This window comes from Sinocyclocheilus grahami, unplaced genomic scaffold, assembly GCF_001515645.1.
Source record: "Sinocyclocheilus grahami isolate Dianchi unplaced genomic scaffold, SAMN03320097.WGS_v1.1 scaffold1.1, whole genome shotgun sequence".
Taxonomy (NCBI): Eukaryota; Metazoa; Chordata; class Actinopteri; order Cypriniformes; family Cyprinidae; genus Sinocyclocheilus; species Sinocyclocheilus grahami.
This window is the reverse complement of record NW_015505180.1, coordinates 3,079,524-3,095,049: the sequence shown is the minus strand read 5'-3', so window position 1 is coordinate 3,095,049 and position 15,526 is coordinate 3,079,524. Positions and strand designations below refer to the sequence as shown.

Below are 15,526 nucleotides of genomic sequence, written 5' to 3'. Positions count from 1 at the left end.
CATACATACAAATCGGAAAGCTGCCCATATTTACACTTGTTTGGGTGTTGCCGAATGCAGATGAATGTGTTGCACACCTGTTTGATCTTGTTGCGAGAGCTGGTGATCCTCTCTGTGATGCTCTGGTAGGTTCGGATGGCTGTGGTGAGCTCTGTGTAGTGCTGAACGATCAACTCATCCACATCATGGTCACACTTCTCATAAGCCTCCTCCAGACGGCCCTTCTCTGTCTCTCGGTCCTGCACATCTTCACTGCTGGACAATGTCCTGACCAAAAGATAGCAAACATACGCTACATCAAACTGTACCAAACTGTTACATTGTACAAAAACACACTACTACTACTACTACTACTACTAATAATAATAATTTCACATACGGTATAATATTATATTATTACATCTTTGCCTGGTTCATCGGGGTAAATAAATAAGAAAAATTGTAAATGAATGAATGAATAATTAATTAATAAATAAATAAAGTAAAAGTTTATTTATTTAGTTAGTTCGTTTTAAATAAATTTAAATAAGTTTTAATGGATGAATGAATGGATAAATAAATCAATAAAAAGAAATTATAGTAAACAAACAATAATTATTTTTTTTAAATTCTATTAATTTTTTTTTGTTTACCCCAAATGAGTAAGGACAATATATATACATTTTTATATATAAAAATTGTATAACCAAGACAACATAGTTATACCTACTATACTCATGCAATTCAATAATAAAAGACACATGCCCATGACATTTCTCTAGCATCCTGGCTTTGGCTTTCATGCTATTTCTGACACTGGAAAATCGTGATCGACTGCAGTACGCTTAAATCTTCCAGAGCCAAGGCTGCGCTCAATATAAACTCATCCTGTCATCATTATGTTGCAAACTTTCAGATAGATGTAGTTGGATTTTTGCCCATCACAACACAATTTCACAACAATCCATCATCAGACGCCCACCCACTCGAGGAGACCCGCTGGGGCTGGTGCCAATCCAACAATGTCCCAGACTGCCAAACATCACAGCTCAGCTCTCAAAGTCTGTCCTGACTCATTTCCAGTGGTGTGGCTTTAAAATCAGAGTAAAGGAAGGCAGCACAATCTCCCAAAAGAGCTCATTACATTCATTCCAGTCTCTGGAGCTCAGAAAGATATAGAAAGAACGACTGAGAGACAGAATCCAGTAGGGAAAACTCCCTTCAAGCTCGCAGTGAAGCACAGATCATGTAGATATAGGTTCGGCCCATAGACTCACTCTTTTTTGACCTCACTTGATTGCCCATAGGACATCATAATGGAAACGGCTGATGGGTAAAAAGGAGATAAAAGAGCTGTGAAGCAGAATGATGGATTTCTGACAGCTTATCAGCTCGTGCTCAATGGACGAAAAAAAGTTTAATTTATGTAAAGACTAGGTTTGATGCTGTGCATGTAATATTTGGGCAAAAAGTCCATTACAACTCAACCACGCATTACCAAAATCATGAATATGTACTGTAACTACATCCATCAATAAGGCAGCAACTTTACCACACTATATTGGGTTCTGGCTGCCATCTATCATCAGTTGAGATGTTTTACACCATGAGGGCCTCAAATAGCTCTCTTCGGATCCATCATATCTTGGCAACGGCATTTTATATGTACACAACTTCCAGTCTTAATGACAGCCTTTTCCCTGCCTGGCCTCAAAAAAATAAAAAATTAAAAAAACTGTGCAGACAAGAACTAATCTGTGAATACATATTATTACGTAATATGCTACTAATTATATTACGTATAATATATTATAATACATTTTTCATATCATGCTGCATTTTCCACTGCAATCTATTAGATTTTCTATTGTTGTACTTTCATGTTATTGCACTTGCATGTTGTGATTGCGTTATTTAAGTTAAGTGTAGACAAACAAGACAAATAATCAGACTGCGTTTATGATGTTTAAACAGTGCTGTTTAGGTAAACAGTTCCGTAGGTTCCCTCTGTTTTGAAACTCAGTCCTGTCAAAACATAAGCACTGTCCATTTTTAAACACGTTTTGAAGTATGCCTACAAACTCACAGCAAACTATAAACTTTAGTTGATGCAAAGGAAAGTTTCTTAAGATAGACTTGTCATACAATTCATAAGTGTAATAAAATATGAAAGAATGACAGGATGTATCGTTAGCAAACATGCTAAGCGGTTATCCATTCTGGTCTTTTTCCGTAGAAATTCCGGGTGCAAAGATTTAACGAAGGCAAAGTCAAGCTGGCCGGCACAGACATTGTAAAAATATCGTGCTCACCTTATTACAGATATAAGTAAACCGGAGGGGTCTTTGCTTTTGGAGACAGCGCTCCGGTATCTGCCTGTGTCAGCTGCCATCTTTCCGCTACAACGCCCAAACACCTCGTGACGGGCTTCAGCCAATGGGAAGCCGCCATCAGCAAAATCAGCTGATTGTAGAGAGATCATAGGGAAATGTAGTTTTTTGCTAAAAATGCCTACAATAGTCTCTCAGTCTTCTACAAGAAAATATAGGCATGTTATGAACAGTATGAAGTGAGGGACTGTAGTGATGGGAGGTCGCATGCGCACTCATTTCCCACGACTCGGTTCCTTCGAACATTTCGTATCAAAGAACCAGTTAAAAAAGATTCAGTGATTTTTGTCATCACATGTTTCAATAACAGTATAAGAATCGCTTATTGTATAATTTCCACCTAATAAACTATAAACTTGCACCCCATTGCTCATTTTGTCAGCAATTTGAAGAAATAATTACACACTTATTTTGTGTTTTGGATTGCCTGTGGTGTTGTTAAAAGTACCTTTTATTTATTTATTTATTTTATTCATATTACTGGCAAAATTGTACACAGTTTACATAAATATACATTTAAAAATATATACCACCTTTTTTATTTTCAAGAAAGATGTTGGTATATATTTGAATTATTTAAGTAACTTTGGAAATTATATTTTTCTATAGTGTAATACTTTTAATTTAATGTATTGTAATCCTCTTAGAATATTCTGTAAATTGTCTTTTTGTAAATGTTGTCTTCTTTGACAACATTTACAAAACATTTACAACATTTTAATAAAAAATATTAAACATGTTGCTGTTTTTCATTTTATTTTGCTGTTTATTATTTCTGTTTCAATAATAAACAGTCCCATTTGTCCATTTAAGTTTATGCAGTCATTATTCAACTCATTAAAAAACGCAATACATCAAATCTAATCAAATTTACATATCAGTCAACTCTAAAATTCCTTTACATATTTTACTGAAAATGTTTTTCCTTTTTTAAAAGTACTCAAAGTACTGTTCCAAAAGTACATTTAATCTTGAACAAATCATTCAGATCGTTTTTGTGAACTGGTTCAATCAAAAGATCCAACTCAAAAGAATGTGAATGATTCTTTTACAAATCAGACATACAGTAGCTATGGGAGAAAGACAGAGTGAAAGGTATAGGTTGTTAATTGCTTTCTGTTTCTATGATATATTGCTCTAGACCTGCTCCCCTCTATCTCCTGACGATCTCTGCTGTTACAAACCACATAGGAAAGGGCATTGATTGTGTGGGAAATTGCTGATGACACAGGACTGAGGTTATTTCTCATCACTTGAGCAGGATAAAAAGTTGTCATGATGATGACACCTGAGGGCATGTAGACAAAGACAGCCACCCACTAAAGGACAGAAGACCCACATGCCCACAGCTCCAATTTGACATGAGGACTTCAGGAACATCTTTTCTACAGTTGCCTGTTAAGCACTTTTGGGACAAAAAGAATGGCTACAATACCAGATTTGAAAAACAGCTGCTAAAAAAAGAAAGAAAATTACTTGCAATTACTCTAAATTACTTGCAATACAGTATATATATATATATATATATATATAGAGAGAGAGAGAGAGAGAGAGAGAGAGAGAGAGAGAGATTAAAACAATAAAAACAGTTTTTTTTTGCAAATAATGGTATTTAATGATTAATAATGTATGTGTGACTGTATATAGGTTACATATACTTATTTCTTTTAAACAATAAAATGTGTAAATGTGTATGTATGTATGTGTATATATAAACACACACACACACACACACACACACACACACACACACACACACACACACATATATATATATATATATATATATATGCTGTTTGGATTGTGTTTGTGTTTAACAATGATAATGTTTGTTGTTTATTTAAGGAGGTTTAATAAAGGTTAAAATCACGAGGAGTGTTTTTCTTTACTAGAACTTAAAAATGAAAAAATGAAATCTTGCAAAAATATTAAATAGGAGAATATTAAAGTAGAAGACAAATAAAGTACATTATTTACTGCTTAGATTCTTTAAAGCCTAAAACAAAGCACAGACCTGTTGTAAGTCATTGAAAAATATCAGCAAATTCGATATTCATTTCGTATATTGTCCTTTTAATATGAATAAATAAACTAATAAATAAATATTCTTTGAAATGCATATTTTCCCTCTATTTATGTTGTCCAATAGAGACGCTAAGCACTTGCGCTCAACCAATGAGAATAGTCTTTCTTCGCCTGTGCCAAGTGGGAGGGGCTAAAGGCGGAAGCGCTGTGTGTTTCTGAAAGGGAGCGTGCGGCCCTGGCTGAGAGAGCTGTCAACTCTTTGGAGTTCATAACTACTGATCAAATTTACATGAAGTAGCTGGTTAAACACCAGCGGGCTTGTTTGTCCAGGAATGGGAGCTAACAACAGCACGCGTCGCTTGTCTTTTGAGTCGGACGAGAATGAGAATATAACGGTAGTGAAGGGCATAAGGGTGAGTAACACACACGTCTGTGTTCTCCTCCAGCTGTCAAAAGCACATCACGCATACTGACGCATGGCTTTGATTCACCTCTGCTGTGATTTGAATGCATGCGCAGGATCGTGATGAAGGCCTCTAATAGTCTTAACTTATCTAACTGGATAAACATTCTGTTCCCTTACTGGACGCTTACTTCAGCTGACCTGGAAAACCAAATTAAGGTGCAATACAATCCTATTTGTGTCTTTTTAGCAGAGACACCTGTTACAGTTCAAGCATTACAATGCCAACCATGACAGCACTGTGTTCACGCCCCCCGTGACTGTCGTTAAACAGTGTCACCCTTCACACAGCTGTTTATTTATGTTGGTTAATACTAGTACTATATTTACTTTTGATTTGTTTTGAGTGCTGATTTTTAAAGATGCAACGTATTCACACTTGGGTTTTAGACTTTTTGTTTTGTATAGGTGATTTTCAGGGTTACACATAGTTAATGTTTAAAAGTGTTGTATTTCAAACATAATCATAATAAAATGTGTATACTACCATGGCATGTATGCACCAAATGAATTCATATTTATGTGTAGAGTCATTACTTTATATGTTAAATTTTTAATTTACTTCCAGTAAATGCAGCCTTGGTGATGAGCATAAGAAAAAAAAATATATATATATATACTCAGAAGTGACAGTTGTTTATGAAAACAATAATTGTGTAACTAAATACATTTAATTTAAGATATTAAAGTTCTAAAAATACACAATTGCTACAGCTGAAATGAAGTTATTAATAAAAATACATTTTATTACATTAAAATAGAGATATTAAAAACAACTTCAATATATTTCACACTGATTGAAATCCAGCAAGTAAATTGGCCTTATTTATTTATTTATTTAAAATATGATTGTGTATGAGGTCTATATTTCTATGTTAAACTTGACATGCCATCTTAAGAAAAATCCCCCAATACCCAAATACTTTTACTTAAGTATCTGTCAAAGCAGAATGTCCATTTCTAAATTACATTGTTCATCATTTATATTAAGTTTTTTTCTAAACTAGAGAAGATAAAGTCATAAGACTGTCATTTGTTTTCTCCATTTCTGTTCTTCAGCTCTCAGAGAAGGTCATCGACCGCATGAGGGAACCCTCAGGCCCACCACAGCCCCCCACCAGAACCCCTCCTGCTTCTCCTCCCATGGTTGATCCTCTGCCAGCACTGGTGCCAATATCTCCTCCACCTGTCACTTCCCTTCCACCTCCTTCCTTGCCAGAGCGAGTAAAACTCCCTGAGCAAGTGACCACTCCTGCACCTCCTCCTCCACCACCAGCAGAGCCGGTCATTCTCCCCCCACCTCCTCCTGTAGCGACAGCAGCGGCTCAATCAGTGGGTGCTGTATCAGCCCCTGCAGGTGAGTCCATTTCTCCACCTGCTGCCGCAGCTGAGCTTACAACAGCATCTCCACCTGTGGAAATATTTGCCCCACCTCCCTCTTCTAAACCCAGCACTTCTCCTCCCCTTGCTGATTCTGTTGCCTCCCCTCTTGCTTTTGAGCTTTTCACACCTCCTCCTCCCCCGGTAGAATCCATTCCTACCCATCCTATCACTAAAACCGCTTCTGAATCCATCTCTGCTCCACCTTTAGAAATAACCACCCCCTCCCCTCCAGCTGAACTTGTCGCTCCTGTCGCTTCCACTGCTGAAACTATCCCGCACCCACCTCCGTCTGTAGAAAAACCTGTGGCTTCTTCACCACCACCACCTCCTACCGGTGAGTCGATTGTTCATGTAATGCTGACACACATACATGCTTTCATGTGGTCTGCTTTTTATAATATGAAGGAATAACAGTTTGAGGTATTTCACACATATTGCATGGTGCACTCCAGTGCCTGTCATTCATGAGCGTTAATGCTACTCCTCAGGTAAATTGCATCTTGCAAGCACTCTGAATGTGTTGGTGCACCATTGTGAAGGGCAAATATAACACACCAAGTCATTCTGGGTAATTTTATGGAATTCAAACTTCTCTTAAACACATCAGAGTATGTGGGTGGAGAGGAGCAACAGCAGTTTTCCCTGACTGAAGTGTTTTAGCCTATAACATAGTACTATAATAATAATTGTTGTTGTACAGAATCATAAAAAATTATAATAAGAATTAATATATTTTTTTAAATGCTTACACACAGTTTTTTTAAACTACGGCTTCATTTCTCTAAACTTTACACACAAAACGACAAAACACACACACAACATGCAAACACTTCATTCAAAACTATTTGAACTCTTCTAAAAATTTTATTTTTGTGTAGTAACTGTACTGTACACACAAACATAAAATAATTAGCCACATACATGCCAAACTACATACAGATGTAAAAAATGTAAAACACTACTCTTGTGTGTCTTTTACTTGTTCAGAGTGCAGTGGAGTGCACAGGAGTTTGTCATATCACATACATGCATATGCATACAGTATGCATGTACAACTGATGAATTTTACACAGTTATGCAACTGAACTGAGTAAATACTGAACTGACTTGAGATGTATAATGACACAATTGACTTGTTAGTGCTGCTTTACAGCAGAATTTGATACTATTGTGAAGCTGCTGTGAAACAATCTATATTGTATAAAGCACTTTAGAAATAAAGTTGACTTTCTGACTTGGCTTGTATGCATATTCAGTGCATATATATGTATATGTGTATCTATATGTACTGTACATACATATATATATTATATACATACAGTATATAATCATATATACATATATATATATATATATATATATATATATAAAAAAAATTCACTTAGAAAGTTTTGATTTCTAAGTGAACAAATGATTTCTAAGTGTTTTCTCACATGATCATGGCTGTAGGTCATCAGTAAATGAGTGTGGCATTTAAATGGCAGTTTCCCAAATGAAACAAAAGAGCTGTTGGCTTTGAATGATGTGAGTAATGTAACTGTGTTTAGAGTAGTTTTGCAAAGGCATCATAAAAGTAATCCGTTTATTTATACAAAGTAATCATGTATCTTGAGAAAACATGTATCTTGGATTACACTGCGTAATTTATATAGATTATTTTTCAGATGCCTTAATGTACTTTTTGAAGCATCAGAGTTTTGGGTTAATGATGAGACTGTCTTCTATCTGTGTGCCAAACTTTCCCGCAAGCGGTTCTATGGGCTGCCATAGACTTCCAGAGCGGAGAAGAAATGAAAGAGTAATAATAAATATATGAGCTCCAACAGATACAATAAGTGCCGTCACACCTTCAGTGCTTGGCCCCTAATAATAAAGGCAAGTAGCACACTGAATTTGAAATTTTGAAATGGAAACACTGAAATAACATATTCCAATAATCTTTGGTTTCTTTACAGCTTTGAAAAATTATTTATACCGTGTATGTACCGTGTATTTATTATTATTTTTATTTAGCTTTTATTTTTATATTTTCAGTTATTGGTAATTCAGTTTATTAATTTTGTTATGTGATTTTGTCATGTTTATTAGTTTAAAATATTAAATATATATACGTATATATATAAATGTATTTTTGGTTCAGTTTTAATTGTAGCAATTTTACTTCAACTTAAATGTATTTATTTCAGTTAGCTGCCAAGGTAAGTTTTTCATAATTAATTTTAGCTTCATTTCAGTAACCAAAACCTTTTTTAATGGTTTGGGTGAAGTCACAACACTGATATAGATGCTTTCTTTTCATTTCAGTACACAGCCGTCATCCTGGAATATAATTAGGCATAACATTTATCCAGTTTCCAGAAAATTTAAGTAAAAAGCAGCACTATATATATAATGTGTATATATATATATAATAGTACAGGGGTGGCGAACGTCGGTCCTGGAGAGCTGCAGCCCTGCAGAGTTTTGCGTCAACCCTAATCAAACACACCTGAACAAGCTAATCAAGGTCTGAAGGGTTACCAGAAAGCTACAGGCAGGTGAGTTTTAATTAGGGTTGGAGCTGTACTCTGCAGGGCTGCGGCTCTCCAGGACCGGAGTTCGCCACCGCTGTAATAGTACATCAAAAATTATTGACTTTTCTTTCAACAAATGACCATGCTAGCCATACTTTATACCAAATGCTACATTATGCTTTGGTATTAGCAAACAAAAGAACTGAAACGTTCAGAAAGTTCACACCATATACAGTACCATTCCAATTAATTAATAATGGACTTACAGTGGTAAAAAAGTCAGATTTTGGCAGAAACTATGGTTACAATGGTACATTCTTGTAAGAGTGTAATCAAGTAATGTACATAATAATACTTTTTGTGATCTAGACCTGCCAGATATCAGTGTTGCTCACAGTAACCTCACTGTGCTGGAGGGCGGTAACGTGGCGCTCAGCTGTAATGGCTCTGGGTCTCCTGTACCTGAGGTGGACTGGACTGTGAACGGCCTTCACTCCATCAACACGCACCAGGCGAGTGCCATTCATCCCACACCAAACACACCGTTTAACCTTATTTTCAGTCTAACCATAGCATAATGTTTTTCGTCTGCCCTCCAGTCGAATGTCTACTGGCCCAACATTCACTCCATCAACCTGACGCTGGTCAACGTGAGCAGAGACGACAACGGATTTGTTCTGACCTGCATCTCTGAGAATGTGGTCGGGATGACCAATGTGTCCCTTCAGCTGGCTGTGCTATGTACGTATATAGTGCTTGTTACAGGTTTTCATGTCTCATACTTAATGTTGTTTGTTATTGCTCATACTGCAATGACATCCAGTTATGCAGCTTGGTGAGAAAAGATATACTAGTACTTTTAGAAATCAGAAGCCAGATTTAAAAAAAAACTGCTTCTTAACTGCTACTTTGACTTTTTATGGTATTTAATCTGCGTCCTGTAATTGCTTCAGGTGTGCGAAGAATGGCTTCATTTTACAAACAAAATGAGAGGTCAAGATATCAGCAGTGTTTTCTGGATCTGCAGCAGCACAGCAAATAATTATATAATTTTGCCTAGTTAAGAGCTTGTGATTGTATGCAAAGAGAATGTGTACTTCAAAGATATAGATAAACACAACTGTTGTGTAGTCCTCACAGATTCATTTTAATAAATCACTCAACCTGACTGGCAAATCAGACTGAATCAAATAGACTTAAGCACTGACTTAAGCAATGCTAAAATGCTAATTTTTAAGATTTATGAACTTAAATCAAACTAGAATGTGGTATGATAATATATTTTAGTTTCGGGTTTAGTTTAGTTTCGGGTTTTGGTGTATTAAAATGGTAAATAATAATAATTGTTATTCATGCCATTTTATTTGAACATGGTCCATGAATCCTTCCGAAGCCACATTAAGAATACATTTACTGATGTTGCAAACTTTAAATACAACACCCTACTCTCTTTTGAAAAAATAACTGTATGGACACGTTTAAAATAGAACAAGGTACTAAATGAAATGATACACCAATTAACAGCTATGAACCTGTAAGCCTTTGTGTTAATTTAATCAGACGGTGCGGTGCGCATGTGTTTAGGGAAGGCGTAAGGTTGTAATGCATAGATAAAAATAGACCTGCTCTGCACCGTGTTAAACAGGTATAAGATGAGATTTAGCCAGAGGCAGGATTGAATCCGAAACATCTCTGCAACTTTTTCCATGTTTTAATAGGAATGGAGGACTTTTTCTCACTGATGGCATTAATGTTTTAGGACTCAGATGTGATCTGACACTCAGGCATCATGTTCATTAAACAGCATATGATTTTAAGACAGTGTGTTGATGAAAAGCATTACATTTGATCACTCTGCTGACTAATGACTTTGACGTTAAATTGAAAGGACACTGGCAAGATATACAGGCGCTGAGTGGAAAAACTGTTAAGTTTTGTGGGTATGTTTGATTTAAAATCTGTTTAAAAAAAACACTAAATTTAAAATATCTATCTATCTATCTATATATCTGTAAATATATATTTATATATATAATATATATTGATTTGAATTAATTAAAATATTGTATTTGAATTTTGACACACACTTTAAAATAAATAAATATATAATTTCAATATATAAATGTTTTTTTTCCATTTAGTAATTAGTATATATTTATATATTAAAATGTGTGTATGAAAATAAAATGATTTAATATGGAAAGTTAATATTGAATAAATTAATGGAATTATGTTTAGAGTTAAAAAAAAAGCTTACACAGTTTTTGAAACTATAGCTCCATTTCTCAAAACTCTACACACAAAATCACAAACACAAACACAACATGCAAAACATCACATATATCTTGCAAAACTATTTTAACTCTTCTAAAAATGGTACTCTTGCGTAATAACTCTTCATACAAACATAACATAATTAGCCACATACACCCCAAACTACTCACATCTGTTGTACTCTCTTGTGTCTTTTGCTTGTTCAGAGTGCAGTGGAGTGCACAGAAGTTTGTCATAGCACTTGCACATACATGCATGTGCACATATACACTGTACAGTATGTATGTACAACTGATGAATTTTACACAGTTATGCAACTGAACTGAGTAAATACTGAACTGACTTGAGATGTATAATGACACAATTGACTTGTTAGTGCTGCTTTACAGCAGAATTTGATACTATTGTGAAGCTGCTGTGAAACAATCTATATTGTATAAAGCACTTTAGAAATAAAGTTGACTTTCTGACTTGGCTTGTATGCATATTCAGTGCATATATATGTATATGTGTATCTATATGTACTGTACATACATATATATATTATATACATACAGTATATAATCATATATACATATATATATATATATATATATATATATATAAACAGAAATGTAAGGGGGGGGTTCACTTAGAAAGTTTTGATTTCTAAGTGAACAAATGATTTCTAAGTGTTTTCTCACATGATCATGGCTGTAGGTCATCAGTAAATGAGTGTGGCATTTAAATGGCAGTTTCCCAAATGAAACAAAAGAGCTGTTGGCTTTGAATGATGTGAGTAATGTAACTGTGTTTAGAGTAGTTTTGCAAAGGCATCATAAAAGTAATCCGTTTATTTATACAAAGTAATCATGTATCTTGAGAAAACATGTATCTTGGATTACACTGCATAATTTATATAGATTATTTTTCAGATGCCTTAATGTACTTTTTGAAGCATCAGAGTTTTGGTGGAATGGATTTTCAATGGAGGGACAGAAATCTCTCAGGTTTCATTAAAAAACATTTATTTGTGTTTTAAAGGTGAACATAAGTCTTTTGGATTTGGAATGACATGAGGTTAAGTTATTTTTAATGCACGTTTTAAAAAAATTCACAAAAACAAAGCACATCAATCAGAAATGCACACCTGCTCCCATTTAATTGATATTTATTTGAAATACTACTGTATAGATTTTGTAAAAATTAGACTAACAAATTGGCTAATATTTAATTTTTCTTCCTAAAGGTTCCAGTCCTCTTGATATTAGTAAGTGGGCCTGGATCCTTCCATATTATGATTCATAGCTTGTGCCTGAGTGATAATGAAATGATTAATTCTAACTTGTAATAGAGTTAATGAATCAATGCTGTAATTAGGAGCTCCACTTTAAGCCAGTTCAGCCTTCAAGGTACCTGGAACAGCATCTCCTCCCAGAAGTGTGTCGGGCCGATCACATTTGCAACCGCTTTGCTTCTCATTAAAAGTAAGACTTTGTTCATAGATCTTTCAATCGGAAGTTTAGTTGCAGTTTTAAACGATTATACCTGGGATACCAATTAGGAACCCATAATTCTTTGACATTGTTCTCAGTTACAGGATGAGTCACATGACTTTTGGCTGAATTATGGTCCTGTCCCAAATGATGCCCTTGCGGTGCTCAAAGTCCATTTTTTGAAGACATAATGAACGTTTTCTGTGACAAATTTGCTGAAACGCCTAGTATTAAATATATATATATATATATATATATATATATAACAAAATGATTAAAGTTAAAATTGAACTATAAAAACTAAAAGTGAATTCAAAATATGAAATACTACAAAACTATATAAATATAATAGTAAAATAACACTGCCTTCTATATTTTAAAATGAGAAACTGGATACTTTACTGTCTCGTTGACTTCACTAACATGTGTACATACTGGTAAAAAATGTATAGCCTGAATGCACTGAATGTCAGTCGCTTTGGATAAAAGCATCTGCTAAATGCATAAATGTAAATGTGTAAATGAAGCCCACAACACTAGAAGTCCCCATCAAGATTGAAAGTGTAGATGAGGCCTGTTGCTTTTGTATTTTGGGCCAGTCATTATAGCAGTGTGATGCATTTCCTGTTTTGCGGCTAGTGCAGAGAAATGTTATTTAAACACATTTTACATTTAAAACGTCAGCCCACAATGTGTGCTCTTGTCAAACTGCAAATCTTATCACTAGCTATGCTCATGGACTCAGAGTGCAGCTGGTCGTAGTGTTTTTCTCCATGTCTTGACTTTTTCTGAGCTGTGAGCGTTCTCGCTTCCACCTCCACATAATTATGCACAGCTAATACGTATCGAAACAGGGGCTCTGAAATACTGTCAGCTCAAATACGTGTGAACATTTCTGTGTGTGCCCTCTCGGCCCTTAATAGTGGTGTTACCTGCAGAGTCTGTGGGCTGGAGCTGACACTATGAACTGGCTCTACTTACAGAGAGGGAAAAAGAGACGCCCGCCTGCATTGCACAAAACGAGACAGCTCCCTGTTAATGAGACACAGATCTGCTTAATGAGCTCTACCATGGAGGCTCACACAGGCTTTTTTTTCTATCTATCTATAACTCCCTACATCTCAATCTGTCTCATGGTTTCTCTCTCCCACGTGTACGTTTTTATTTCTTGCTCGCTCATGATTCCGTGGTATAATGATGACAGAAACTCTTGTGATTTATCTAAATATACTGTACATCATTCTATTACATAAATACTCTTGAAATGCATGTCATACTTTTTAGAAACAGTGAACCCAGTAGTTCTCATCCCACCCAAAACTTGCTTGCTAAAACTTTTAACATATATATATGTGTGTGTGTGTGTGTGTGTGTGTGTGTTTGTAATTATATTTATATTATATTAATTATATTAATTATTTGTTTATACATTTTTATTTATTTTAGCAAATGTTCATCCTTTATTCAGCATTGTTTGTAATCATTAGCAGTGTAAATATTAATGAATTTATTAATTCATTCATTTATTAAGGAATTTATTTAAAAACTGCTTTAAAGAACATTCATTGCCTTTTCTTTAAGTTTTCACTTGCTGAATATAGTAATATTAATAATAGTATAATAATTAGTAATATAGGCCAGAGTAGTTCTCCCAAAAATGAAAATGGTCACAATTGATTTACCTTCATGTCGTTTGACTGCCTTTCTTTGGTGAATTGAAAAGTGGTGAACAATTACCAAACAATGCTTACTTAAAGTTTGTAGCTATTAAAAATGACCATATGGAAACATTAAGCCTCAGCTAAACTTAATGCTGTGACATTTTCTGATCTCACTCCTTACATTTTGTCCCTTTGTCACAGCTCTTCTTGCCTTAAGAGGCTCAGCTCATCTTCTGAGGTCAAAGGCTGTGACCTTAATGAGGGACATTGATTATGTGCACCCATGAGTGGAGGTATTAAGAGATGCTGTGGATGATCGAGTCCATCACTAAATCACAGCAGAGTCTCTGCGCGTGGTGATTAGAAGGTGGTCAAGGTTGATCCTCCTACACGTTCTCAGCGTACCATGAATATTCATACGCAAGGCCCACACACCGTTTTCCATTACCTACCTCTAATTACCTGCACACAAATCCTTCTTTGTCCCAGCCATACATAAACACACTTTTCTTGCTGTTACATATTAAGCATCTCCTTGAAGATTGCCTCCAAGTTCAGAGAGCAAAAACAGAGGGAAGCTCTCGCTGCATGTGATGCGCCGTAATGAAATGATCTTTTAGCCCAATTTGCATGTTGTTTGCTGAAAACTTCCATGAGATCCGTGAAGACGGAAGTGTAGGCTGAGGACAAGAAAGATCACCTTGTTTGATATTCCCAGGAGTCTCTTTATGTGTGTAGAAAGATGTTGAGACTTGTTTAAGTTGGATCGTGAGGAACGTGTAATGGTTTAGATTAGCCCCGCCTCCCCCTCCTCTTCTCAGGTCTGGAGATTAATGAAACGTCTTATGAGACACACAATTTGTCTCTGTCTTTTATCTCTCTCCCGACTGCCCAGAAGCTACTTTTTTAAAATATCTGCAGAAAATGAAGGAGGGAGTAAGAGAGAGAGAAATATCTAAAGATGATGAGTTTTTCATCTTTAAGCATTACTCTTCTCACTCAGGATTGACACGGGTACCCAGACGGTTAATGCTGTTCTGGAGTTCACGGTGACCTCCTGCAAAACCCCCCTGAAGAGACTCAGATGGGTTGGATTGACACGGGTACCCAGACGGTTAATGCTGTTCTGGAGTTCACGGTGACCTCCTGCAAAACCCCCCTGAAGAGACTCAGATGGGTTTTTTTTTAACATATGAACTGAATCCACAGAAATCCTTTCTTGGTCCTTTTTAAATATTAAAGCCCAGTTTAAATGAATGAATTATGGGAACCTAGAGCGTGAATGAATGAGTGACACTGAAGATAAGTCGTTAGCCTGGAAAAGGAAAAAAAGAACAAGTGTGTGAGGACTACATTTTTTTTT

At 35.5% G+C, this 15,526-nt stretch overlaps 2 protein-coding genes across 6 annotated transcripts in view; one reads left to right on the top strand and one right to left on the bottom strand.

Moving 5' to 3' along the window:
* Window positions 1–2,389, bottom strand: part of LOC107585070 (exocyst complex component 4-like) — a 103,980-nt gene extending 101,591 nt beyond the window's left edge. The window contains exons 1-2 of the mRNA XM_016271962.1: window positions 2,292–2,389; window positions 78–267 (exon numbers count right to left, since the gene is read on the bottom strand). Coding sequence (XP_016127448.1) covers window positions 78–267; window positions 2,292–2,371 — 270 coding nt within the window. The 5' untranslated portion in view covers window positions 2,372–2,389. The remainder of the gene's footprint in view (window positions 1–77; window positions 268–2,291) is intronic.
* A 2,185-nt stretch (window positions 2,390–4,574) lies between these two features.
* Window positions 4,575–15,526, top strand: part of LOC107584776 (MICOS complex subunit MIC19-like) — a 65,916-nt gene continuing 54,964 nt past the window's right edge. For 2 of the 5 annotated variants that reach the window (XM_016271693.1, XM_016271622.1), the window contains exons 1-3: window positions 4,575–4,807; window positions 5,917–6,214; window positions 6,449–6,574. In XM_016271693.1, coding sequence (XP_016127179.1) covers window positions 4,727–4,807; window positions 5,917–6,214; window positions 6,449–6,574 — 505 coding nt within the window. In that variant the 5' untranslated portion in view covers window positions 4,575–4,726. Of the gene's footprint in view, window positions 4,808–5,916; window positions 6,575–15,526 lie in introns of all 5 variants that reach the window. The other 3 variants (XM_016271772.1, XM_016271841.1, XM_016271555.1) reach the window with 3 other exon arrangements.